The sequence below is a fragment of the Manis javanica genome, chromosome 3 (genome assembly GCF_040802235.1).
Source record: "Manis javanica isolate MJ-LG chromosome 3, MJ_LKY, whole genome shotgun sequence".
NCBI lineage: Eukaryota > Metazoa > Chordata > Mammalia > Pholidota > Manidae > Manis > Manis javanica.
Window position 1 is genome coordinate 52,570,826 of NC_133158.1, and position 27,932 is coordinate 52,598,757.

General features: G+C 41.0%; 1 protein-coding gene across 12 annotated transcripts in view; it reads left to right on the forward strand.

Annotated features, from left to right (window-relative positions):
* The window catches only part of TIAM1 (TIAM Rac1 associated GEF 1), a 393,313-nt gene that overhangs the window by 299,039 nt on the left and 66,342 nt on the right, over positions 1-27,932 (forward strand). For all 12 annotated transcript variants that reach the window (XM_073231434.1, XM_073231433.1, XM_073231432.1 and 9 more), the window contains 6 exons: positions 2,667-2,813; positions 5,134-5,208; positions 7,701-7,871; positions 14,007-14,111; positions 19,841-19,922; positions 25,244-25,330. In XM_073231434.1, the coding sequence (XP_073087535.1) occupies positions 2,667-2,813; positions 5,134-5,208; positions 7,701-7,871; positions 14,007-14,111; positions 19,841-19,922; positions 25,244-25,330 (667 nt within the window). The remainder of the gene's footprint in view (positions 1-2,666; positions 2,814-5,133; positions 5,209-7,700; positions 7,872-14,006; positions 14,112-19,840; positions 19,923-25,243; positions 25,331-27,932) is intronic.

Sequence of the window (27,932 nt, forward strand, 5' to 3'; positions counted from 1 at the left end):
TTAACTGAAGGGTCCCTTCTGTGCTCTTTGAAAAAAGGTTATCATTGTTCTTGTTTGCACAGATGAGCAGAATGATAGAGTAATCAGGTTGCGTCCACAAAGGGAGGCATTGTCTAGGCGAAGATCATTGAGAAACTTTGAGCTCTTGTCTACTAGTTTCCTTGCCAGCCTTTTTTTCCAAAACCCTTTGCTCATTTTGAGTCACTGTTGTTTTGGAGTAGTAGTTACTTTTGCAGTTTACAAGGCCCTGAACAGTTAGCATAGTTACTATAACAATCTTAAATAAAGTGCCCATTTGTTAAGCAGATTAAACTAACTGGTCAGCTAGGAACTGAGAGTACTGACGGTTGTAAGAGTTTCTCTCCCTGACTCTGTTTTCCTCAAGTTGCAAACTAAAGAGCCACTGTTTCATTGTTGTAACCCTGTTCTGTAGGATCTCTGCTTTTGCTTTTTGATGTTTGTTTATTTATTCATTCAATCAACAAATATATAAGAGTGCCTGGCATATGTCAGTGGCACCCTGGTGATTAGGTTAGAGCAGCCAATAATCCAGAGTTGCTTTCCAAATGGAGTTTATGTTCTGTGAGCAGGATGGATAATAAATAAGCAATTAAATAAACACAGTAAGTCAGATATTGACTATGCTATGAAGGAAGTAAGGTAATACAAACTGAGATACATATGTATGTGTGCATATATAAAACAGGGTAATATTACATACATATATATAGCTGTATATGTGTATATATCTATGGATAGATTTATCTGTTTATGAATAGCTATATAAATATGAGACCAAATGTGAATTGTTTTCCTCTAGGATTTTTAACTTTAACAATGTTTGTTTAATGGTTCTTCGCCTCATTTTGTGATGATAGGCCTAACTGATATTGACATAATCGTATAAGCATGCATGTATGTCAGCAGATTATATTTTATTCCTTTTATAAAAAGAAAATGTTAATATACTTAACATAAACATATATCTCTCTTTTTGTGGTTGTCTTCCCCATACCACCTTGAATATAGTAACAGATGAAAGCTTTCCCTCCATTGTCTCAAATACTACATTTTACGTGCCCTGATCTGAGTTTTCTTCTGTGCTAAGCTGAGAAAATACAAGACCTCTCAGTTCCCTCATCTTCCTGTTTTCATTTGGGACCAAAACCTTACCTCTAACACCCCTGCAGAGAAGCTGTTTTTATTTCTGTTTTTAATGTCTCTGGTCGACTGCTCATGGGGCTTCCAGGGTGTTTACCCTGTCAATGCTGAAGGCCCTGGAGAGGTGTGCCACCTAAGCAATGTGCTGACTGCCGGGGAGGCCCCTCATGTTACCCAACAGTATGTCACCCCCTAAATTGCTGCCAGTTGGAAACCATCCCACTGGGAGTTGCCCGTGTGGGAATCTGTGATGGGTAGGCTCTGGGACATTCACCTCCAGCACTGAAGTGCGGGTGAATAGTGGGTGGGGAGGCTTCATTTCAAGTCAGACTTGCTGTACTTTGTGGCACTCCCTTTTCTGAAAGGCGAGCCTGTGGGTGGCCTGTGGAAACCTGCTGGCAGATGTTCCCTTCAGTTCTTGGGACTTTGCTTACAACCTGTAGGATAAAATTCAAGCCTGAATGCTTGCCTGGGACTTATAGAGTCCTCACAGAGATTCAGCCTCTCCTTGAGTGGTACCACAGTAGCAGATTTAAATTTGTGGTGTTCTCCTCTGACATACTTGTCTGGGTTGCTGGCATCTTGGAAATGTCTCACCAGAGTTTAGCTTCTTTTAAAGAAAAACAAAAATGCACCTTTTATCCCCCTTTTACCTAAACACAGGACATAGTAAGACTAGTAGGGCGGGTTCAGCATATTCATGGACCCAGGTCCCTTCCATTTCTTCTGGCATCCCAGAAAAAGCTTCTGTCCAAATGTTTTAGGCTAGCTAACATATGGGCCTTCCTGTCATCAGGTACAAAGAGAAAGGTAGTGGAAAGCCCCTGCCTCTTGAGGATGATACTTGGAAATTGCAAATAGCTCTACTTACTTCCCATTGACTGGAACTTAGTCACAAGCCCATGCATGACCTGCCATAAGGAAAATAAGTTCACTTTGGGTAGCCGTGTATTCAGCTACATGTGGGGCTTCTCTGAGGCAGGCAGGAGGATGGTATTGGGGACAACTATCACTTCCCTAATAAGGAAAATGATTTTTATGTAATTCTGAGAAAACTAAATAGAAAAGATTGGTAAGTTTACATTTAACATACAATCACAGGAACCAAAATATGCTGTTTTCATTATTTTTGCTGATACTCAGGCACAATTTTTCATTAGAATGCAGAATTGGGGGAGAATCTTAAGATAGTATGGTTAGTTTAACTTAATGCTAGAATCCAGTCATATAACACATTCTGTTACAGTTTTATCTATTTTTACTGATTGAGTTTGCCAACCTTTCGATTATATTTTGAATCCATAAAGGACCCCCAAAGTCCTAATATGAGTGAGTCGTAGATAAAATGCTTTGGGTGGTGGAGTCAGTGTTGGCTGGCTTTTTGGTTTTTGAAGGGTGAGTGGTTTTGAATGGACGAGTGGTTTTTGAAGGGTGAGACGTAGTGGGGAATAGGTTAGTGGTCCTGACACATCTCTCTTGCTGATGTTCCTTCTTGCCGCCCTCAGGTGGCAGCGCGCACTGGTGAAACTGGAGTGAGAAGACGTACTCAGGCCATGTCCAGATCCGCAAGCAAGCGAAGGAGCAGGTTTTCTTCTCTTTGGGGTCTGGACACCACCTCCAAGAAGAAGCAGGGACGCCCAAGCATCAATCAGGTAGGTTCCAGCATAGACGAAAACAGCAAGCCCAGGTTGCCTCCATGGCCCCCTCACTGGGGGATATGTGTGCATGTGTGTGTGCTACTTTACTGACACCGAGTGTTGTTTCAGATCAGCTAGATGACACCAAGTTAGTTGTGCTAGACCCTTTTAATAGAGAAAGTATACCCATAACATTGAACTCTGCTATTAGTCTATCACCACACTCCAGGCTCCCACCTGCATCCTTTCCAAACGCTGGTTAATTATAGACCTATTGAAAGTGCACAATGCATCCTGAGTCTTCAGAAAAAATCAGGGCTTGATGATGAAGCCAAGTGGGCACCTGAGCACAGAGTTTTTTAAGCTGCCTCTGGCCCTGGATCAAAGGCAGCCTCCAGGGAAATCTGATTGTTTTTTGCCCTGGACTTTTTTGGGCAGTTCCCCACTTACTGGCATGAGGAACCAGGAATTGGAGAGGGCTCACTCACCACCATGACTCCCTTTTACTGGGTACCAGGGCTCGAAAGGGGGTCTCAGTACACCCTGAATGGTGCCGCCTGGGTGGTGCGGTGTTGGGCCTCTGATAGCCATGTGCAGTGGTCTTGTTACTTTTCCCCTTTACTGCTAGTGCTGTTTCCCTGCTGGAGCTACTTTTGGGAAATGCTCTTCCTATTGTCATTGTCATCCTTGTCTTTGAGAAACAAGTGGCTCCAGCACTGCTTCTCCAGATTCTGGGGACTCAACATGGATATTGGTCTTTTCAGGAGAAGGAGAATATCCAGTGCACGGATACCATGGCTGGAAAGTGACACATGCAGTGTGTTGGAGGTCATGGCCAGGATTGCCCATCTGACCTGTTCCCTCCTTGCCCTGATACAAAGTGAGAAGTCTCACTTTGACTGACTTGATAAAAGGATCCTTCATGATTTGTTCTGACAATTCCAACTGTTTAATTTTAAGAACTGAAATGTAAGGTACATTAAGCCTGAAAGCTGATGTACCAAGTCCTTAGCTGACTGCCATGCTCACCATTTAAACACAGGGTGTGTGTATCCTTGATGGCCGGATGAGCAAACGGCAAAAGCCTGGGACTGAGTAGTCATGCAGTTGATTCTGTGCTCTTTGGAGAGAGCTGAACATCAAGTTTGCTACCATGGGATTTGCTTCTGTGTAAACCTGAAGGAGAAACTGTTGGGAGGAAGGTCAATATTTTGTCAGAAAAATCACACAAGAGACTCAGTGGCGCTTGATTAAACCCACAAAAGGAGGGTATTAGCAGTGACATTTATGCTGTTGTTTCGGGTGTGTCCTTTTATATGGATCTCCGTTACTGCCAGTGACTCGGACCACAGCTGTAAATATGTCAGGATGTCGCAGTGGGCAACTCAGTTTTTGAACTTCTGTTCTACCAAAAGCCTATTAGTTCATGTGGTTCTACTTTACTGGCACCAGGTTATGTTATAGTCCATTGCTGCTGAAATACATGATTGAATTTGAATGAATCCAAGAGAATGTTTTAGCATTTTTATTTTAAATCAAAGGACAATGTCATGTCTTATGAGCAATTCTTGTAACTCCCTTAAATTAAGGGTTTAAAAATCTTCTTGCTTCCCCATAAGCATAACACCAATAGAAATTTACTTGTTAATTCAGTACTTTGTAATGGACAAAAATTGTATGTTTCTATCAGTTGCATTTGGGGAAAGCCTTTTTCTTAATCATGTATATTATCCTGACAGTACATACTTGGTTTAGAGCCAATATTTAAAATTTCTCATATCTACACATTTAGATTTTGACTACCTCCTGGCATTGGTACCCTGTTATGATTTTAGTTAGATCATAAAGTTAGCAGAATTCATTAAATTTCAAAAAATAGACTAATTTTTATTTAAGTAAAAAAACTTACCTGTGGTACTATGGAAAATAATTATAAATGGCAGGTTCTCAGTTCTACTCAACCGGGTATTTGAAAGTAAACTATTATTGATAAATATCTGATTGGGTACATGAGACTATGGCAAAAATTCTTCATTGTGAGCAAATCTAGTTCATTGCTTTCACAAGCTTAGTTTCTAACTTTAGAGGAATTACCCAGATATAAAAACTGACTTTTTTTTTTTTAATTTTCAAAGATGTGGAAAGTGATCTAGAGAGAGGAACATGTTTTTCATGGACTGTTACCGTTAGTTCTTTTACCTGCTTTAGGATTTGATGTAGGAGTATCTGAAAGCTTCTGTATTTTTTTTAATAGCCATGCCCATTTTCCTCTTCCCATGATTCATTTGTCCTGTTGCCCAGATTTCTTTTTAAGATGCTACTTCTGTATATGCAGGTGTTCGGTGAGGGAACTGATGCAGTGAAGAAATCTTTAGAGGGAATATTTGATGACACTGTTCCAGATGGCAAGGTAAAAATAAACACATGTTCCTTTTCTAAAAGTACTACGAATGCATCAACATTACACAATGCAGTAGTTTCTTGAGATCCTAAAATTAAGCGGACACAGTATTAAAAACTGAAATAATCCATTTTTAAAGTTAAGTAACAGGTTTATAAGCAACACAAAACCATTTTATGTTTAAAACTTGGCAACAGTAAGAACATTCTCCTGCTGACATACCATTTTCCGTACTTATCATTTGGATACATAAACTTCCATCCAGAATTTAAGAGGAAATTTGGGTTCCAGTTAGCTGAATATTTTATGCCATTGCCAATTCCTTTTATATACAACTTCCATTTCTAAAAGGTGAGTTCTTATTGCTCTCCCTCTCTGCCCACACATGCTGTTTGTTCCTATTAATTTCAAAGAACTGTTCTGATAGTATGTTCTTTAGAAAAAAAGCATTTGCCTCCCAAGTCTTCAATTAAAGATTCATAGACTTGGTTCAGCCTTGTGCTTGGATTTAAAAAGGGACTGTCAAATGGCTCTGATTGAATGCCCGGAAAGAATATTGATTTTTTTTTTTGCCTAGGCCACTTTTTTCAGCCTGTAAATAAATAGACATCCTAAGTATTAAGGCTCTTGATAATGATACCAGTAGCCTCTTTGTTCAGGGGGTTTGATGCTGATAACATGACCTTGGTATGATCCTCTGGTTCTCAGACTCAGAATCAATATGATGGAGTTCAGCTCATGGTTGCCATGCAACCAAGCAGTGGTGGTCAGCAGTGGCTCAGACCCACATTCTAGATGGAGCTGAAGCTCTGACACCAGGGTACAGTGGGGAGTTCTGGCTTTTGGAAGTGGGAGGCGAGATGAATGCCCGTGGGAGACCTTTTCTCCCTTTCATACCCAAACTACTGGATTATGTCATCGTAGACAGAAAGGCAGCTCTCCTTGGGAAGAGCCATGCAGGGCACTTTCTTTGAGCTATCTCTGTCTCAGATGAAATTTGATGAAATTAAATTGCTGGCACTGTGTGCCATCCAAGCATGGTTTTTGACATGAACGCAGCCATTTCTGAAGTTGGATTATTCATCTTGCATTCACTGTTTCTATACTTTTACTGCTGGGATAGCCTCTCCAAGGGCACGGATCCTGGAAACTACATTTTCCCATTGGCTTTCTGTGTTTTTCTGAGGTATTTCTTTATCCCACTTCTTGGCTAGAGTGCCTTATTCTCAAAGAGCAGTTCAGATGCAAAACTTGGGGTGATCCAACGCTAAGGGGCACTTATCTAACATGGCACTTGGGGACAGAGTGGGAAGACTCCAATGATAGTTAATGGGATCTAGGCAAGTTTATTGCTTTTTTGATAATTCCTTCCCTGGGATTCAGTTTATCTGTGAAGCAATACCAATCGAACGCAGAGCTGAAACTGTCTTCTCAATTGAATTTAGTTTAGTAGCCTTACAAAAATACTGGCCCTATTCTGAGATCCATTCTTATTAGGTATGGAAGTTGTTACATCACCACCTGTCAGCCTTCCTTTGGAAACTTGTTTGTTTCTTGTCATTTGCTGATATCAGCCTTGTTCTATGTGATCTATGGATATGTATTTACCAATTAGTGTCCTAGTTGTAAGCCAATAATCAAGGCTTATTACTTAGCATATATTATGCATCATTATTATTTTTACATTGCCAAAATCTAATGTAATGCTTTCTTTGGTTTATTTCAAGACATTGGGCTTCTAATATTTCATCGGTCTATTCAGTGTCTTCTGCTTTTGCTGTTAAGCTTCTTAGATATAACCCAGCTGCTGACTGCACACATAAGACAAGTGTTCCCCCATCCTTACAAACTTGGTGTTACTTGCTGATGCTCTGGCAGAGTAATGTTGAGGATGGAGCCATGGCAGCAGCCCAGGAAGGCCATAAAGCTCATTCCTCAAGTTCTCTGAACATCATCTGGGAAATGGAGCTGTCTCTCTCCCACAGTTGTGCTGAAGGTTGAATGTGAGCACAGAAATGATGCTCCTTATAAATATGGAGTGTTAGAACATCATCTTCTCTTTAAAGATGTCCTCAGAGCCTCGCTGTTACCTTTGAAACATAGAGCTCACATGGCAGTTTATTCTTGTTAAAGGGATTCTCTGCTTTAAATTTGAAATGGATTTGTGGGAGAAATAATACCAATAAAGCTGAGCTGAATGGATGACCCATTGCTTTCTTTCTTCCAAATGTTGGTACCCATTCACTCACGCCATACCCACCCTGTGGATGCCGCGGACAAGGTGTGAGGTCTGCCCCTTGCCGGAGAAATCTCGCCCAACCTCAGTAAAACTCCTCTCAGTAGTTTCTCCTAGTTGCTATCTGTCCCCCACCAGTGCCACCACTTTTGCCCTGGGCCCATTTCATCGGAAGAGACACTCCCCGTGTGCAGTCTGGGCATCTCAGATTGTGAGAGCCTGACAGCTGTTGCCCTGCTCTGCTCACTCGATGTCCTCTTTGCAGAGGGAGAAGGAAATGGTCTTGCCCAGCGTCCACCAGCACAGTCCTGACTGCGGCATTTGGGTCCATGAGTATTTCACTCCATCCTGGTTCTGTCTGCCGAACAACCAGCCAGCCCTGACAGTCGTCCGGCCTGGGGACACTGCCCGGGACACCCTGGAGCTGATCTGCAAGGTATGAGACCCCTTGGGGTTGCTTTCCTGAGAGAAGCAGAGTTGGGTGGAGGAATCCTCTGGGGCACACATGGACACTCCGAGGCACGTGGGAGAGGGGGGTGCTCTCAGTAAAGCACACCTCCATTCCACTGAAGAGCAGCCCTGGATTCCTTTGTGAAATTATGCACAATAAATGTCACTGAGTTCTTCAGCTTCATGAGGGGAGACATTCTTTTAAGTAGCTTCTTTCAGTGTATTTGATAGATTTGTAATAAGTATATTACACAGTCATTACAAAAATGTTTGAAAATTTAGGCAAAGAACAAAACAGAAAATTAAGGCCACCCTTACTTACCCATAAGGTCCAAAGATAACTTCATCTGTAAAGTTTTGGTGGTTGTCCGTCCAGCCTGTTTGCTACCTGCACACACATGTATTGAATGGCATCATTTTCTACATATTGTTGGTAACCTGCTTTGGCAGTAACTGATACACCACGGGCATCTTTAGGGTAGGGAAAAACTAAAATAAATGTCTGACTTCCATGATGGGAAATTTCTCCTATGAATACATAATTAAACTTTTTTTTTTGGTGACAAATAATAATTGAGCTCACTTTTTCTGCTTTCACCTTACACTGTAGAAACTTGTTGGTATTTTTCACAGTAGACCTGGTTTCTTTTCCTCCCTGAAGGGCTGCCAGATGAATTCCCTTGAGTGAAGGGAGGGAAAGAAGAGAGAGAGAAAAACTTTTCTTTTTCCCCTGTTTATACTTTTACATGTTGAATAGCAGTAAAAGTCTTATTTAGTAGTCATATTAAGTCTGAGGAAGAACTGACAAAAGCCCATGGTACAGGTGGAGAAGGTGAGGCTCAGGGAGTCTCAGTTACTTGCCTGAGCTTACGTCAGCACTCATGGCCTATGTGGGCGGAACCCACACCCACCTGGCTGCTCCAAACCCAGGGCCAGGTGGGGGGTCACAGTGACTGTCAGAACCTAGGCCACTCATGGGGAAGGGTAGTCCTAACCGGTGGGAGAAGTCTCACATGTATTCTTAGGAGAGTGAAATGATCTTCCCTGGGGCAACTTAAGGGCAAATGGAAACCTTTTCTATCATTTTATCCTAGAAGAGGTCAGATGGATATAATGACCTTTTATGGGCCTATCATTAAAGGCAAAGGTTTATGAATACCGATTTGCTTTGGCTACTTCAGCAAGTACCTCAGTTCTATAATTCTACAACCAGCACTTTTTGTATTAAAAAAAAAATTAGGACCTTTTTAAAGAAAAAAAACATGGCTCTTTGTATGAGTTGGAGGAATGGAACTTTTGACTTAAATAAGCCTTTTGGATAGTCTTTATGTGGAGAAAAAGTAGAAAGGCCATTTGTTTTAGGACAAAGCTGAGATCAGCCCCCATACAGGTGTTAAAAATAAACAATACACAGTTACATGCTTTGCATCCTTTATGTGAGTGAGTTCCAGCTTTGTGAAGATAATGGTATTTCTGCTCACATTTTTCATTTTAATTACTTAGCAAAATTGGTCTATTGAGGATTTCTGCATTTTTTTATTTATAGATTAGCATGATTCTTTAGAGACCCATTAATATTCTGCAGTGCTTTCGGAGTTATTCTCAGAAGCGCAGCTGAAGGTGTCAAAAGTAGGACTCTGGCCTTTTTTTTTTTTAAATCAGGCAAACTCCAGAGGGTCCTCTCAGGGTGGAGTGTAGCTTCAGAGCCTCCTGTTTACCTGGGCCTGGTGACTCAATCAGCAATCAGGGTAGGTCCGATTTTTCCAGTAACCATTGATTGGTGGCAGATTGAACAGTGAGTGGGAAAAATAGTGATTGACCCAATTTTAGGTACTTTTCAAGCTTTTGCTTTGATAGACACGAAGGGAATGAGGAATAATATTGTCTCAGCCTTTTAGAGACCATCTTTAGGTAATGAGTTGGGCCTGTTCCCCTATGAAGTGTTTATTTCTATCCCTTGAGGGGTTTTTGATGTCATTATCAGGGCACAGATCCCCTTCTCTAACAATGAAAGGTCATCCTGCCCAATTTTCCTTGGCTTCTCAGCTCTTTTTCCCAAAAAAAAAATATGGTGTGGAACAAGCTTATGTTTCATGAGTTTATAAATGGAAAACTTTTGTGTGCACTTTAAGAAATTGATGTTCTTTGGAAAAGCACCCTTTGTAGGATAAATTACATAGTGTGCTCAGAGCCAGGTGCCTTCAAAGCTTGCTTCTTCTTTGGAAAACACTTTATTGTAATTAGTGGAGCCAATTTTATTCTTAAGAGGGAAAGAGATAATGAGGAAAACAGTTCCACATGTTATTAATGATCTAATTAATGGTGAATGCTTTTTTCTGTTTTGGAGGAGGGGCTGAAAACAAAGGTGATTGTCAGAGTGTGTCTTTTATTTCTTTATTGTCGTTCTCGACACTAGTGATGGATGCTCCCTCTAATACCTAATAATCAATCTCTTCTGTCTCTTGCATTCAGCTCATTCTCTTTCCTATTCTCTCTGCTCCACATCATTTCACATCAGTTTGTCATCTGCCATCCGAGCACCAGTCAAGTTCTGGTATAGTAAATGTTTCAAAATCTACATTTCATGTGCAATTCATGTAATGGATGTTACAAAAATTATTGTTGCTAAATATACAGGTAACCATGTTGGCCTGTGGGTTTTGGATATATTCTGTTCATTGCAATTACCAAAATAATTGCAAAAAAACGCATTCATCCATACTCACTGGTATTATTCTCGTGTGACCATGGGCTCAGTTTTAGTTCATACCTTCACCATGTTGACCTATGGTTATGAATATTCTAATCACCATTGGCACTTAAAAAAATAAAAGGTCATCTTGGAGGGGAGGATTAAATACCTTTGGAAATTTCACAGTAGCACTGTGTGTGTGTGTGTGTGTGTGTGTGTGTGTGTGTGTGTGTGCGCGCGTAGATTTCTCTATGTAGTAATGCATGCTTTTATATTGAAAAGTTTGACTAAAATGGAAAAATAGGAGAAATGGAAGAGCAAAGCATGACGTATTGGAAGATTATGTCATGATCTATTTTAATAGGCCCAGACTATAGTGAAAAGATCTATATTGTGTTTTGCTATTTCATCCTTTGAAGTAGCTGAAAATTATGACAAAATAAGCCAACTGAAGTAAAAATTGTTCTATGATAATGTTTGTCTTATGGCATAATTGCGGCTGCATTGCCTCAAAATGAATCAGATGCTCTCAACTCAAGTAAATGCACATTGGAAAACAAGTTTTTACCGCTGAAATCTTTTCCTAACTGAATCTGTCTTGAGTTAGGAAGTTTTCTCTTGACGGTTTTACATGTCTAAAGTGGGCCAAATATTTAGAATTACTGCATTAAATATTCATTGGTATTTGAAATTCTTTTTGCGCAAAGATGAATTGTGAGCATGGTAAGTTGCTCTACCTGCTTTGATACTGACTTGCAGGTATTTGAGGAGCATAAAATCCTTCTTGAGGGTTTGGAGGATCTGATGCAGTTAATTCATTAGGATTTTCGCCTTTACATTAGACAAGCCATGAGTAATGTGGGCTTGGAATTGAGAAACATGCCAAAATGTTGGGCACTCTGGTTTATTGATCCAGTGTCCCATTTTTAGAGTAACTGTTTACTGATCAAACTATGGGCTCATAGGTTATAAGACATTAAAATTTTAATGTTGCATGTGCTCATTTTTGCTTTTCACAATTATTAAGATATTACTGTAATTTAAAGGAGCCTGAAAAATCTGGTGGTGAAGCGGGGGGTGGCAAGAATCATATAACCATTGTTATATTGTCTTTTGTCCTCTTTGCTGTGTTAAACACTTTAAATGTGGTTCCTCGACAATGGAGTTGACTGTCATTCCCTGTACATCTGTATTTGTATCTATGTGTTTTCAGTACATAGCTTTTAAGGTATGATAAGAATCTCTACAGTCATCATCAGGACCGCTTTAAGATCTTTGGTGCCCAACGGAGGGCTGTGTCTCTCTCACACTGAGCTTTCAGGAACCAGAAGCTTCTTGTGAGGTTGCTGTTTGGGTCTGTTCAAGTGGCAGCCTCACTGGGAGTGTCCACAAAGTGCTTATTAATGGTTATGAATAGGTTTCCAAGTGGATTCGTTCCTGTTAACCGCGACCCCAGGAAGTTTCATTTCTCCTTCCCTCCCACCTCAGTCGGAAACAGATGGTGAACCAAAAATTTTTGCTTCTAATTAAAGATCTCATTGAGGACCTAGGTAGGTGGGAAGCGTTTGCGGCTTCTGTCTCTGGGGGAAACATCTTGCTTATTGTATCACCCAAAATATTATTTCCTTGTTTGTCCCAGAGGCTCTCTGACAAGCCGTAGGTAGCATACATTAAAACTTCCCTGTTTTGTTTCTCTGGCTCGCCCATCTACCCTTAGTGCCTTTGACATCAACAGTCAGACACTGAGCATTGGTCTCTGGTACAGACAGTGAAAGCAGAAAGCTGGATGCCCAGGAATGTGTTAGCTCAGTGGTGCTGTGGCCACCAGGGCTTCAAACTCTCAGGTGACTTAGGGGAGAATATAGGGTGGGGGTACCCAAGCATCACTGGTAGAAAACTTCTGCCAGGTATTCAGGACAAACCCATTTTCACTTTCTGGAAGTGTGCTTTTGTAATAATGCAAGATGTCTGACTTACTTATATAGTTATTTAAAAAGCAAAACCACCGTTGTTCCACCTCCCATTTTCTGCACACCCCTTCCCCATAGCCACAAACACTCCTGAAGACTACATTTAAGTTGTATTAATTTTCATATTTGTGATGCTTCATACAGTGCAGTGTCTGGCATACTTAAGAGTCTGTTAGGTGTAATTGAGTGATTATTATTAGAATAGTCATTGGAATGTTCTTAGTTTGGCCTTAAAACTTGGGCGACAGGGGACAGGGTAAGTAGAGTATTAAGCCAGTGAAAAATGCATTTCAGTTATATTGAAATAATTCTCATCAGTAGAGTTTTTGATGTGAAGAGCTTTTATATGTACTTTATGAAAAATGTCCAACTTAAATAAGAGAGAGAATAATGTAATAAACTCCTGTATACCCATCACCAAGTCTATAATTATCACATTATGTTTCATCCCTTTATTAACTCACTCCCATCCCTTTCACTGGATGATCTTAGAAGCAAATCCAGGAATCGTATTTTTATCTATTAGTACTTTAGGATGAATTTCTAAAAGATAAGGATGCTTTAAAAAACTGACCTGACTTAAACATTTTCTCTCTAGCAATACATTTTTATGTTACCACATAACTTTTGAAGAGAATTTTCTTCCTTCTTCCCCTCCATCTCCTTGATGTTTATTGAGGTTTATTTATAAAACCATGTTGCCACTGTTGGCGTTCAACTCAACATGAATTCAAGGATCACTTTCTAGATAGAAAACAAAAACAAAACCAAAAAACAGTCGACCCACTCTGGACCAAAGGGGAAGGCCTGGAAATTTCAATCCTTAACGATTTTAGACTTGTTTTCTTTGGGCAAGTCATTCAGAGCGTTTCCCAAGTTGGCCACTTGCCTGTCTGCACTGCCCAGGGAGTCTCCCTTGGGGTGTATGTAAATAAGACTGAAATCCAGATGCCTTGTCTTCACACTGACTCGCTTGCAAATGAACTGTTAACAACTGTCCCTGTGTCCCATGCGATTAAACAAACATATTTGCCTGGGCACAGTTTTTTTCTATCACTGTGAATATTTCCTGGCTTTTCGTGTCACTTTTCTTCTCTCATCACCTAACGTATGTTTGGAATTACATTCAAGGGCCCCTTCAGTCGTGTGGGTTTTGTGGCAAAACCAGTGTGAAAGAACCTAATGAATCAGATAAGCAGAAGTGAGGATATGATTCAGTTGTTTCCAAAGAATCATAAGATAGCCATGGAATATCATTATTACAATTTCAATGAAAATTATTTTCAAGTTTGGGTTTTTAGATGTAAGTCTTTTAAGGAGTAGAGGAACCCTACACACCCCCTCTGGTAAACAGATTGCTATTAATTCTTGGGAATACGTGATAATATCAGTAAGAGCTCATGACTCCTTGTTACCATTGAACAGGTGTTTTCTTTTCTTTGTCTTTGTTTTGTCACAGACACATCAACTGGATCATTCTGCTCATTACCTGCGCCTGAAATTTCTAGTAGAGAACAAAATGCAGCACTACATCCCAAAGCCCGAAGAGGACATTTACGAGCTGGTAATGTTCACGACTGTTGTCCAAGTACATTCTGTAGGAGATTATTCATCAGTTGTATGTGTGCTTGTGCTAATTGTGGTTGGTGAAGTGGAACGAGTTCTGAAACAAATGAGCCTCGTTCAGGGCTCTCAAGTTCGTGGGGCGGCCTTACTTACCATGGTCCGTCCAGAGTGGAAGTGCCACCTTGCTTATGCAAGGAGCAGCGCTGTGCCATCATAAAAAATTGAAATCCAGAGCTGACTCTCAGATGGCATTTTCGTTATTATTCCTAGCCTTCCTTGAGGCTCTGACAGTCTTTTGTTTTAAATTGCTGGCTCTTGTCAGAAAAAATAGCACTAACTCTGGTTTTGTGCGACTTCTGCCGGCATGTTGAAATCGATGGTTTGAATCCTGTTGGGTGAAAAAAGCTGCCATCTATGTTTTATGTCCAAGCCTTCTGTAATTGTGTTTATATAGATTTCTGGGGACTTTCATATATGTTTAAGTTTCATCATGGGACTTGGGTTCTAAATTAGGTCTGGGATTTTATGTCTCTACTGTGTATTAATTGTGCAGTATTGGCAAAAAAAAAATGAGGTGATAATACTTAATTTCTAGGGTTTTGCAAAGAATAGAGATAAGGTTCATATGGTATATGTTCTCTAAATGGTTGCTATGGTAATAAAATAGTGACAAGTTCCCTTTTCATTAGCCAAGTGGTGCATCTTTCAGTTCCAGGAAATAAATATTTTGGGAGCAAGGCGCCTCTATCTTGGAATTTGTTCTTTGCTCTGCACTTAGTCATTCCTCTGGGGACCATGGATAATGTGAATGTAACAGTGTGACTTCAGATGGTGTCACCACAGAAAGCAGAACTGAAAATCTAAGCCCAAGGAGTCTCTTTTTAAAAAGAGGAAATGTGATTTAAAATTTAATAGGGAATTTTGTTTCTAATCAACTTTTTTGCTATTGTATACAACAAAACTCACCAATCGTAAGCACATAGTTCAATTGAGTTTTGGCAAATGGAGACAAAGACTGTTGTGTCCCCCCAACAACAATCATAATTTAGAACATTTCTGTCATTCTGAAAAGTTCCCTCATGCTCTTGTAAAAGTTTTTAATGAAATATAAGAGAGGGTGTGCTTCTGTGGCACCGTTACCGTGCTGTGGAATAGAAGATCAGAATGAGGAGTCCGTTTTCAGCCACCACCTAAATCAGTAAGTTTAATGCAAGAGGGGACTTTTAACAGAGTGGCTGATTTATTTTTTTCTCTAAGCTGGGGAAAAGCCCTGACCTGATGGTCTGAGTAGAGAAAAGAAAACCCTTTTCTTTACTTAAAAAAGGAAAGTGCATTGCCGATTATGCTGTAATTAATAGCTGTTAGATCCTTTATCATATATTTTCCATCTTGGGTTTAATGACCTTTTCATATCCTAAATGATAGGGACCACACCTAACCAACTTCCATGTTCCTCAGAAATCTTACACATAGTAGGTGCTTGAGACACATCTTTCGAAATTTCATCAACTCAGTTATTACCTTTAAGTCTTGGCCATTGTGTGGTCTTGTCCAGTAGAAGAGACTAAGGTGTGTCAAACCTAGTCTGTTTGTATCTACAATGCTGTATGCATATTATAATTACAACTTTTTAAAAAAAAGAATCTAACATACAAAGAGACCATGATATTCTTTCTTGCCCACTGCAAAATGTCTCCAGCTCAGAGATCCCTAAGGAAGCAAATCCCATACATAGTCTCGCTCATTTTATTGCTCAGATTGCAGATGAGTATTACTCACTATCATCTCTATTTTTAGCAAGATTCTTAACTTTTTTATTCTGAAGATACCTTTGGTAACCTGGTGAAACCTCTAGATCTCTTCTCAGAATAATGTTTTTAGTTGCATAAAATAAAATATATAGGATTACGTAGGGCCTAATTATGTTGAAGTAGGTATCAAAAAAATTTTTAAAATAATAACTTAAAGACAAGAAAACATTAAAAAAATTAAAAGATTTGTGCTTGTTTATTGGCTTATTAAATAACAAAACCTAGCAGTACATGTAATAGCTACCACTATTTGAAAGTAGTGATGAACATAAATAATACTTAGAGATAGAGGTACCAACTAGATTGTAATGTGAAAATAGCAGACTTCTATCTGTAGCGAGGTCATAGGCACTGCTGACATTGCTGTGTTATTTGCCTACATTTATTTATGATCACAGAAAATGTTAAGTTTCAATTAAAGATGAATGAATATAAAGAAGTCTGCTTTTATTTTTTGGGGATTTTTCTTTTTCCAGCATCTAAGTTTACAGGCCTCTTGAATTCTATCCATGGGTCCCTGGTTTCCAATCCCTGCTTTAGGCCATGAAGCTGAATATAATGTCATCCAAGGCAGGGAGTTTCTGAACACAAGGTGCTCCTGGATGCTTTCTGAGTTTGCAGATTTCAATTTATTGTCTCTGGAGAAACATCAGCCCATCCACAGTTAACTGGTTTCCAGAGCCCACCTCTGATTTTATTTTTGAGGGACTAGGGAAACTCCCAGATGTTCAAAGCTGTTTCCTTACAAATGACTCATAGATGACTGTCCCCAAATATTTCATTCTCCATTGTTTTGTCAAACCGTCTTTAGTGTAAGGTTGATAGTCATTAGGAAAAGTGTGTACTAGATGTTAAAGATTTTTTTGGAGGTTTAGTTTGTTTATTTGGTGGGGCAGGGGATTTTCTGGATTGTGAATGGCCACCAGTAGTCAAACATCTACTCATCTGCTTTGCTGGTTATGTTCTAATATAGTTGATTCCTGTTTGGCTACTTGTTCAGGGTCAGTTGGTTGTTGGGCCCAATCCATGGAATAATAATGAATATGGAGGCACTGGCGTTTGAAAAAACCCATATTAAGTGCCTTTTACTTAAAATGACAGGTGTGCATAAAGAGTTTGCAGAAACACAGATCAACTGATTCATTCATTCACCCAGCAAATACTGTGTGCCTGGCACCACTGTAGCTGTTCTAGGCTCTGGGATACACACGGAAAAATCCCTACTCCTTGTGGAACCTACATTCAGGTTTGTGGAGACAGATAGGTAAATGAGCAGTATCTCAGGAATGTTAAGAGCTTGGAAGAAAAAGGGTGAACAGCTGGAGACGGGGCGTGCAGAAGTGGATTGTGTGCTCCTTTAGATAGCGTGTTTGAACAGGGAGGTGAATGAAGGAGTCCTAGAGGTATTTTGGAAGGCAGTGTTCTAGGCTGAGGGACAACGCTGAGTAAGGCCTGGCAGGGCAAGGGTGGCTGTGGTGGAGGTGTTACTGTGAGTGGGAGGGTTAGGGGGCAGGGTAAGCAAGGGGGCTTGGGGCCAGGGAGATGCAGGAAATGAGGGAGCAGGGTGGCAGGACAGGCCGTGGAGGGCCCAGGAGAGAGGGGGACTCCCGGGGGAGGAAGGGTGCTATCTGACTTTTGCTTTAATAGGCACACTGTGGCTGATATGTGGCCAGTGGCCCTTGGGTCCTGAGGGAAGGTTCTGGGAGAGCAGGCAGGGGGCTTGAGAGCTGGAGTTAAGGCAGTCGATGGGCAGGGGTGGCTTAGACCAGGGCACCCAAGAGACACAGTAAGAAATCATTGTGATTTCATCATACCTCAAGTGCCTGGCAATCAAATTGTTTCATAAAGTCTGATAATCTTTCATCTGGTTTTTAAGGACAGAAAACATGCCACATCTTTGATTAAATAACATAAAGGGAAGGTGTACCACTTTATTGTTGAAGATTTATGTATGAAACTATGAAATTTCAAAATTTCTAGTTTCAGATATTGTAGTTACATTGAAAATATATTTGAAAGTGCAGACCCTTTTTGATATTTTATATATTTTATTACTGCTCTTCTTTAAACCCCATTTTAGTCTAACCAGCCTAAGAAAGGACTGTGGCCAAAGGCCCTTGTCTGTATCAGACTTAAGTTATTGTCTAAGACTGGTAAAGTAATGAAGACTTTCCCACCAAGTACAAAAAAAGTAGGAGGTAATACTGTGAACAAATGGGAAATATTCACCAGGCTATATTCCCCCTGGATCTGTGGAGAACCATTTGGAACTTTCCGGAGATGATTGGAACAAACAGTGATATACTGCCACCTAGGGGAAGAGTTTGGTTCTCAAGGAAATTTGAAAAAGTAAGGCTCAAAATTAGTTGAACACATTTCATACCATTTTATTGAGCATCTGTGGTGTTAAAAAATATGTCATTAATTTTATTGTTATAACTTTGGTGACTATATTCAGAACTAAAGGTCAGTATTATAACTGATTTCTAATTTCAGAATTTGTGTGAAACACATTCTGGAGTATAAAAAGAAAACCACATTAAGTTAAGCTCTTAACGTAATGCATTTGCATTAAATTAGTGTGTTCTAGAGGAAGGGCGCTGTCCCCAAGTTCCCCCCGGCCCCTTGGCTTTCTCTTACAGCAGCCTGTTTTCCAGGCTTCTGAATCCTAAGCTTTGTACTCACCTCTCCCACCTGTCAACTACCTAACAAAGTGAACAGAAGGAAACTGGAATTCTGTTCTACCTGCCTGAATTACATTATTTCTGGATGAAGGACTGTGTGGTCAAAGACAGGAGCAAGCTTAGATAGCCACCAAGACTTCTCTTTAATGCTAAGGAATATCTTTCTGTTACTGGCCTTGGCTTGAAATAGATTTTCCTTGCAAAATTGAATGATAGTTTTTAAATTCCATATGAACTTTGACACGTCCTTTGTTTTGGAAATTTTATCATGAATTTTGGAAACAACAGCCTTTGGCTTACCCAAGAAGTGATTTTTGGCACCCCTTTACTTTGGTACCCCTAAGTTCCACCAGGTGGTGCTGTGGGAGGCACAGTGTAGTGGAGTGAACTTCAGCTCTGAAGCCAGTGAGGCCTGGGTTCAAATTCCTGCGCTTCCCATATTCTTCTGGCCTTATGACTTTAAGAAGGTGCTCTCAGTCCTTATTCCTTTCATTTGTAAAATAGGATCACAGTTGTCTCTGTGAATATGAGAAGCAAGGACACATGGTAAAGTTATTATCCATGACAGTCAGTCCAGACATAGGAAAGTGAAATAGCAAGGAAATTAAATTAATTGAAATAAAGTTTTGCCATGTGAGCTACAAGGTTCTCTTATCTCTGCTGACCATGGGTTTCTAGAGAGTTGGTTAATTATGTGCTTGACTTTTCCAGCTAATTTGGTATAATCCAGTGGCTAAAAGGAAATAGCCTCTTTAATTTATTGTTTGTGTTAATGCTTAATTTGTCTCTACCTATTTGTACTCCTGTGAACTTTCTGGGCAAGGATGATATGTGAACAGAAGGGAATGGAAGGGGAGATTTCTCCTGTTTCCATGAATCCCATGTCAAGGTCTTTATAACCTCTTCCTGATTCTAATAATTTTCTTTTCCTGGAGATTTCTTATTACTTTAGCATTATTTTTCAGGTCTCCAGGAGATGTAAAGTGAGAAAAGATATACAGATTAATGTTGAGGAATTATATAGAAACTGGAACTATAGTTAAGTTTGGGAATATGAATTACAAGTTTCTATTTTGACTCTTAATGGACTCAGTTCAATAAGCAGACTAGGATATACTTAGAATTTGCTTTTAAGTATCAATCATGAAAAAACAGATATACAAAATGATGACTTTTCCTAATAAGTTATTTATAATGAAATTCTATTTAGAACTCTTCTTTGTACTTTTCAGCTTTACAAAGAAATTGAAATTTGTCCAAAAGTCACTCAGAACATCCAGATTGAGAAGTCAGATACAGCCGGTGATAATTATGGTATGTTTATTTTTCTTTGATCTTTGGTGTTTTTCAAGTTAAAGCAATTCCTGTGTAAACGTGCATTTATTTACAATTGAATAAAATGTCTTTGGGGCCTGTTTAAAACAGATAGCAAATCTGGCCTCTGTGTTGTGTAGAGCAGGCACACTAGGAAAAAAGAGATGTTTACCTGGGGATGGCGAAGACTTTGGCTTTAAATGTTCTAACTTTAATCATTGGGACTCTACTCTCATAAAAAGGAAATGGATGTATTGGGAGTAGATTGTTTTATATTCTGATATACCCTACCTAGGAATGAAAAAATTATCCTTTCACACCCTCCGCTCTAAATATGTGTATTATTTCCCCTTCCCCCACAAATAGCATTAAAGGAACTTACTTTGATGTTAGATTGGGGGTTCCCAAGACCATCCTTAGGTTTGTTCATTCACTAAGAAGACCCACAGGACTTAGCATATAGTCCTGTTCATGATGATGATTTATTACAGGGAAACTTTACAAAGGAGCATCAGTACAGGAAAAGGCACATGCGGTGAACAAGGAAACCAGGCGCAAGCTGGCAGAAGCCCTCCCCGCCCTCACAGGATGTCCTAAACTCCCCCAGCCACAGCAGTGCCCATGCATATGAACTATTGTCTGGTAGGAAGTTTTTTAGGGATTCAGTGCCCAGAGTTTTTTATTGGGAGGCTGGTCATATAGGCACCCTCTGCCTAGCATATACCAAAACCCCAAACTCCCAGGAGGAAAGCAGGTGTCCAGCATAAACTGCATTGTACAAATTTTAGCCACAGTGAGCCCCATGAGGGTGTTGGGAACCCTCCCAAAATCCAAGTTCCCAGATGCCAGCCAGGGGCCAAACTTGTGAGCTTTCACAGAACAGCAGTCAGGCCCGCTGTGTTAACACTCTTCTGTATAGTTGCCTACCTCCAGCACAGATCCATATATAACCCCTTTGTATGTTTAAGACTGGTTTTATTTTCTTAGCATTACACTTCCTGACTTGAATAGTAATAGAGTCAGTACTGGAGTAAACTATGTGAGGAAATCCATCCTGTGCTGTTTCACTGTGGAAGCGTGAGCTTCGCTGGCATGATGACAGTCACCAAGGCTTAATGGCTCCCAACAGTGGAACATATTTCACATGTTCACCCCGCGTCCTTTGTGGCTGTCTGGGACTCTTGCTTTATGTTGTTCTCACTCCAGGGCCCAGCCTGCAGCAGCTGCCACCTGGGACATTATCTGGTTCTTGGCAGAGAAGGAGAAGGGGCAAAGGGGTGAATTACGTGCTGGCTCACGCACAGTTCATTTGTCTGAGAAAGTCCCACGGTCCCACTTTCCTACAAGGGTGCAGAGAAGCATGGTCCTACTGTGTGCTGGAAGGAAGAGCCACGAAGCCGTATACACTCCTTTATGATTTATCTTGGATTAAATTACTAAGCTTTTTAGCATTTGAGAATCTTCGAGTCCTTTACTGAGCAGCAGGTTACTAGATGCCTTCTGCACCTTCTCCTACAACCAGTCTGTCTCAGACAGCTCATTAGAGTGTTTAGCCTAATGAAGAGAACCTAACTTTGAAATCTGACCACTTGGATTACATCTTCATGCTGTTTATTTCTTGGCCTCAAAACTAAAGTCATCATTAGGCCAGAGGATGTTTTCGATAGCGAAGGATAAATGTTGACGAAGAGCTTATTATGCAGCAGAGGTGTGACCTTGGTCATTAAAGCCATAATTGGTAGCAGGGCTATAAATAAGTGTCTGGTTCTTCACAGTAAGATGTGGCGTGACAGTCACTCTTGTCTCTTTAGTTCCCTAAATTTCTGTTGAGTACGGGTGAACTGTAGCAAGAAGCAAGAGAGCGCTGAATTTCAAGGCTCTGGGAATCCAATTCTAGGACTGACTGATTTTTGTTCTTAGAAATAGAAACCAGGGATAAACCTGCTGTACTTTTCTATATTTTTTATTGAGGGTGACTGAGAATCTCACAAAATCCACTGACATTTCCCCAGTGAAAGTGTTAGGGAGCATCAGGCATCAACCTAGAAAGCGCTGTCAGTGGTGCTTCTCAAACTACCTGATAAGAAGCAGCAGGATTTTTTTGTTTTGTTTTAATTTCCAGTATGTCGTAGGCCACCACTGCTTCTACAAAATCCCATGCTTGGAGATGTAGCGGTGTCAAATAGCTAGTCCCACTGGTTAGTCTCAGTTGCTGTCTGTGCATGGCTGATAGTAGCAAACTGTTGGTACCAGTTCCTGGACTTGCCTTTGGAAATCCTGGGTGCATGCATGGCAGATCCCTCAGCTATGCCACGTATTCTCATGCCCAGCTGGCCTAAGTTATTCCAACGGAGTGCTGGTTGAGAAGTCAGAGCCTCTGACCTCAGAAGCTACCAAGGATTCTGAATACTGCCCAATTTATACCTAACATCAGCACCTACTAAAGTGTGGCTTCCTGCTGTATATCAAGTTCAGTACATGCCAGAGTTACTACCACACATCAACCCAAACAAATTTCGTATGACCTGCTACCTTCTATTTTAGAATATTTTAGGGAGGAAAATATGACTTAATTATCCAACTGACTGAACAAATGGAAAGACAACATTTGATTACTTTCTCTCTCCTGCACCTTCCCTCCACCCCAGCCTGTAGGTGGCTCTCACACCTTATTGTCGAAGTTAGTGCAGATAGGTGACAGACTAAGCCTGGAGGTGGAAGGGTGCATCATTGCAGCAACGGAGCATTCCTGTTTTCTCCGGGGACTTAGGACACTGTTAGAGTTGTGATCATGTGTACTGTTAATGTCATAGGTCAATACACTTGTCTCATTTTCTGAATTTCACCCTGTCCTGGAATCTGTTTTTGAGAACTTCTGTTGTTTGCTGTGTTGTCATGATTCTTCTTAGGTCATGATTTTCAGTATGAGAGAATTTCCAGTTGTTCATCGTATGAGTTTGTCTTCTTGGTTTCTTCTCTTCGTTTTGATCACCTCTTTCATTCTCAAGAGCATTATTCCAGTTGCCACTAGATGGTGCCTCCTTGTCTTTGCAATGTTAACCTTCTCACGGGATGGCTACATAGGCTTTACACTGAGAAACTCCCTGTGCCCTCTGTTGGTGATCATCGTGGGCTGTATGACCTTTGTTTTCTGGGAATTAGATCATTGCCATCTTATTTAAAAGAAATAAAAAAATCTGACTTTGCTGATTGACTGTTCAAATCATGTGTTCTTCATTGACCTCAAAATAAGATATTTAATATTTTCTGTATATTTGTTAATTTAGGAGATGGCTTAATTCCCCCCACCCCTAGTGTGCAGATTATCAGCCTCTTGAATGGAGGCTTCCCCCCGGGACTCTGAGTCCCTGTGGTAGTGTCTGCTGTGCAGCTGAGTGTGGGAGAGCTGTTTTTCTGAGCGCGGTTAGCCTGGCTCCAAGTGGGTGTCCTCTGGTGTGAATTCCAGTGCAGAGCTAACATGCTATATACATTTGTGAACTATTGGCTTCTCTCTGAGTGAGCTTTCAAAAGGAGCTTACTGCCCATTCTTTCTTCAGACCTCTTTCCCATGACAGATTTCCTACCAACTTGAGAAGTTTGATCTGTTTCTCAGACCCGTACTTGGTACCCAGTTGCCCTGTGCAGATTTCATACTCAACTGCCATCATCATTGTTACCTTTGGATTTTTCAAAAGGAAGGCCATGGAAAGAGGGAGGGAAGCAAAGGGACAGCTCAGCCGTCTCCACTGACTTTGGCTTAAGGCAATTTGCAGCAGGCTCTCAGTGCACCACCCTTCCTGGTGTCCTCTATTCACTCAGGCTGGCCCCCTGGCTCTGCCTTAGTATGCTCATTTTAGTGTTAATAGAAAAAGAAATTTGGTCTCAAAGCTTTATGGAATGGTAGCACTTTAGAAAGAAAATGCCTGTATTTAAAAAAATTATTTTCATCTTTCCCTGGACACAACCTTTGATTCCATATCTATTCTAACAGATGAAAGAAAGTTCTCCACTGAAATGAAGATAGACCTGTGTAAAGGCTAATGTCACTTAAGTGGCTCATGTATAAAATTATTTTTATTTGAGTGGGGCTTCCTGAATGTAATCTGAAAGTTGCAAGTTGCTGTAAGAACAGAGTTCAAAATAAGACAGTAAAACAAAGACTTTGGAAAGTCCTCTGGGCGTGGCCTTGTGTTCGCCGCCTGAGGGGTTATGGTACCATTGTGGGCGATGGCAGTTGGCAGTTTCTCCCACATGTGGGTATCTGTTTCCTGATCCTGTGAGCAAAAAGAAACATTCATTATGATACAGCCTGAAATGCCTCAATTGATTCCCTGAGCCCCAGTTTTGTAATTAATTATTCTGTTTTACTGTTATTTGCTTGTTTTTTAAGACCACTGTTTTTACCTCTGCCTTCAGCCTTCAGACAGATATCTATCTGTATTATAGGATTATGTCAGATCTTTACAATTACATTCATTTCCATTGCCCTTTTAGGAGTATTTGCCAAAGTATTTTATCTTGAGGGAAAGTCGGTATTGGTTGTGCACACTGCATTGATTTATCAGGGAAGAGTTTTACACGAGACTGTCTAGAAACAGAGGTGACTGGGCCTTGTGGAGACATAGGATTGGGAGCACCCAGATTTCTCCAGACCACTTAGAACCTTGCTGTGCCTTTCTTTCTGAAGGATGAAGCAAAGTCCAGGATTAATTAGCTAATGATCTTTGAGCTCTAGAAGCCTGGACAGACAAGTATAAGATAATGTTGCGATCAGATACTAGTAAAATGTGAAATCATTCAGTTTCAGTATGAATTGGGGTTCACGAAGTGAGTTACTAGTTATCCCTGTTTGCAGAATTTTATTAAATTTAAACAGTGTCCACTATGGATTGACATGCACCATATAGGTGTTCAGTTGTAACATCCTAGGATGTGGATTTGCTGAAAGAAAAAAACAGAGAGACCCAGATGAGAGAGGCTAATCTTTCTGTTTTGTGCTGTAGATGCTATAAAAAAAGGCAAAACTATGGTATTTATTAGCAAGTAAGGTAAAACAAAATAATTTTCTTTCTTTTGAGTTAATGGGTTAGGTACTCTGTAGAGAGATGTAATGGTAATACTAATTTTTATAAGTAGTGACTTCTTTTAGAAAATAATCTAAAAATACATTTTTCTGCTTTGTCAAACAATATGAACAAGGAAAAGCAATTGCTGCAAACTCTAACCAAAAACATTGAATATACCTAGTTCACAGCAGGTACTTCCTGATGTTTGCTAAACACTCAGAAGGTGTGAGCCCTGCCATCTGTCCTGTTTCCTAGGGTTTTCACTTTCTTCTGTGGAGGAAGATGGTGTTCGAAGGCTCTACGTGAATAGTGTAAAGGAAACTGGTTTAGCTTCCAAGAAAGGTAAGTTGCCGAGTGTCATGTCTGTCTGTGTCTCTTAAATTCCCCTTTTGGGTTTCTCTAGTTGGTGGATGAGAACAATGTGCCCAAATAGTTCATCTGTAAGGAGTATCTGAATGTTGTCTCATTGAAAAAACCCTTCCAGGGAACATGGATGCTATTCTGTAAGCTCAGGTGTGTAAGACATGTCACAGTCTTGGATTTTAAATTTGATTCTGAGCCCGTTTCCATGGGCCTAGTGGGAAATTCCATTCTAATCTTGAGTGGTTGTCTTTTCCCCCATCTGGGATGGTACGGAGGTCCTAGGGGTCTTCCTGGAGCAGAACATGTGGGAAGACGCCTCTGTGCTTTGGTCCATGCTGGTCAGAACCGCCATCGGCCTGCACTTGAGCCTATAAAACTCCTTAAAAGTAGATGTTTTGTGGCTCCCATTCGTGGAGGAGTCTGCAGAAGTTGAGAACCCAGGGGTTCAGGATCCAGCCTTCCTGCCCCCTAGAGAGCTATTCTCTGTCGCTCCTGCCTACAGCCCCACAGGGGCTCAGAGTGCAGCCTGGACTTCTTGTGAAACCCCCACTGTCTGTCCGCTTCCTATTTGGAGAGAATCTTTTCAACCTAGATTTTTTTGCTTCCTGTGTTAGTTTCCTAGGGCTACCAGGACAACTCATCACAAACTGAGGAACTAAGAGCAACAGAAATTTATTCCTGTACAGTTCAGGAAGCCAGAAGTCCACAGTCAGGGTGTTGGCAGAGGTGTTTCCCTCTGGGGCCTCTGAGAGAAGAATCTGTGCCATGCTTCTTGCTAGCTTCCAGGGGCAGCCGGCAGCTCTTGGCAGTCCTTAGCAGTGCTTGGCTTGTAGCTGTGTCTCTCCAGTTTCTCCCTCTGTTGTCACATGGCCTTCCTTCCTGTGTGTTTCTCTCCTTGTGTGTTTTAAGTGCCCTTCTTATAAGAACACCAGTCATTGGATTTAGGGCGCACCCTAATCCAGTGTGATGTCATCTCAACTATATCTGCAAAGACCCTATTGGCAAATAAGGATACATTCTGTTGCCCTAGGTAGACGTGAATTTGGGGGCACACTGTGCAGCGCACCGTACTCACCAGAAACAAATTGGGCAGGTTGGGGGGTTTTCCTTTCATTTTTCCTTCTATTGATAATTTTAGCTTCCTGTAAGCTGTGGCAAAATAATCCTCAGTGAATATAAAAGACAAACTTGTCTGGTCAGCTGTGCATAGATGTATTGCCTTGTGTCTGTTCTGGTAGAGGACTGCTGAACGGAGCAGCCGGGAAAACGATGGGATGCCTGCTTCTCCCACTTCCTTCCCTGATTTGGTACAGCTTCATTCTGGCTGTTCCCTGGCTCTTAAGCTGCCCTTGCAGTTTCCTTCACCCTGTGCTATAAGCACTGGAGATGCACAACCCATAGACTTAACTGTGCACAGAAGAGGCAAAGGTGTGGCAAACAGGAAATAAAGTCAAAGTCATTTATCCACTGCTCATGTTGGAGGATTTTCCTTCCATATGTTCTAGGCCGAAGGCAGCTGGAGGCCAGAGTTGGGCACATTCACTAAGCTGTATCTCAGCAAGAACACAGCTGACAGAGTTTGTTCCCCTTCAAACCCCGAGACTGATTTTTATCTCTTTCAGCAAAATGAGTGTGCCGGCTGGCGTGGGATGGGGTGGGGAAATAGGCTGCCCTGCTTTCAGTCACATCCTGTTTTAGTTCTTTGAATCCAAGAACCCTAGTTAGTGTTAGATAAAAACAATGGTTGTCTGCTCCAGCCTGCTTGCCCCGTTTAGCCCTGTTCTCTACAGATGCAGGAGTGATGTCCATGTGTCCGGCTGGGCCACCACTACTACCCCAACACCCAGCCAGTAGAGGGCAGTGTCAGGGAAGATATTTGGGGTATTTTATTTTGAATCTAGCCTGTATGTGAAGACCTCCTGATAAGGGAGAGCTTGCTGTGGACCATGCAGCCTCCTTGTGAACAGCTCTGATTTTAAAACATCCTCCTCCTTCAGCTCCCACTGTTCTTTATAGCCAGCCTTTGATATCCATCATGTTGTAACTACTAAGTCTTTTCCATATTCAACACTTCCAGATCCTTCTACCACACATTAGAGTGCAGCATACACCTCTGCTCATTGCCCTGTGGACACAGTCCAGGTGCCCAGGTTCCTCTTTCTATGCTCAGAATGTGGTGCGACCAGGGATGTCTGGTGGGAGGCAGCCTAATTAGGTCTGCATATTCTGTGTGTGTTAATTCAGCCTTTGATTGGTTTTTAATTATCTATTTTTGTTAGCCATCCTGGGCTTTGACTTGTAATGAGCTGATGGCTAATGTCCCTGTTCTCCCCCCTCCCCCTTGCCTCTGATGTCAGTTGGCTGTCGCATTGGCTGCACTTGTAGAATTAACTTTATGAACCAAGTGTGTTATTTTACACTTATCTCTGTTCAACTTGGGCATGTTTGTTTTGGCCCACCAGTCTGCTCTGGGAATCAAGGGAGGTTGGGATCTGGCATCTTCTTTGCTGTCATCTAAGTGCTTTTCTGATAGTTACACAGGACAGAGTCCAGTTGAGAAAGCCACGTGTACCATGTTTCT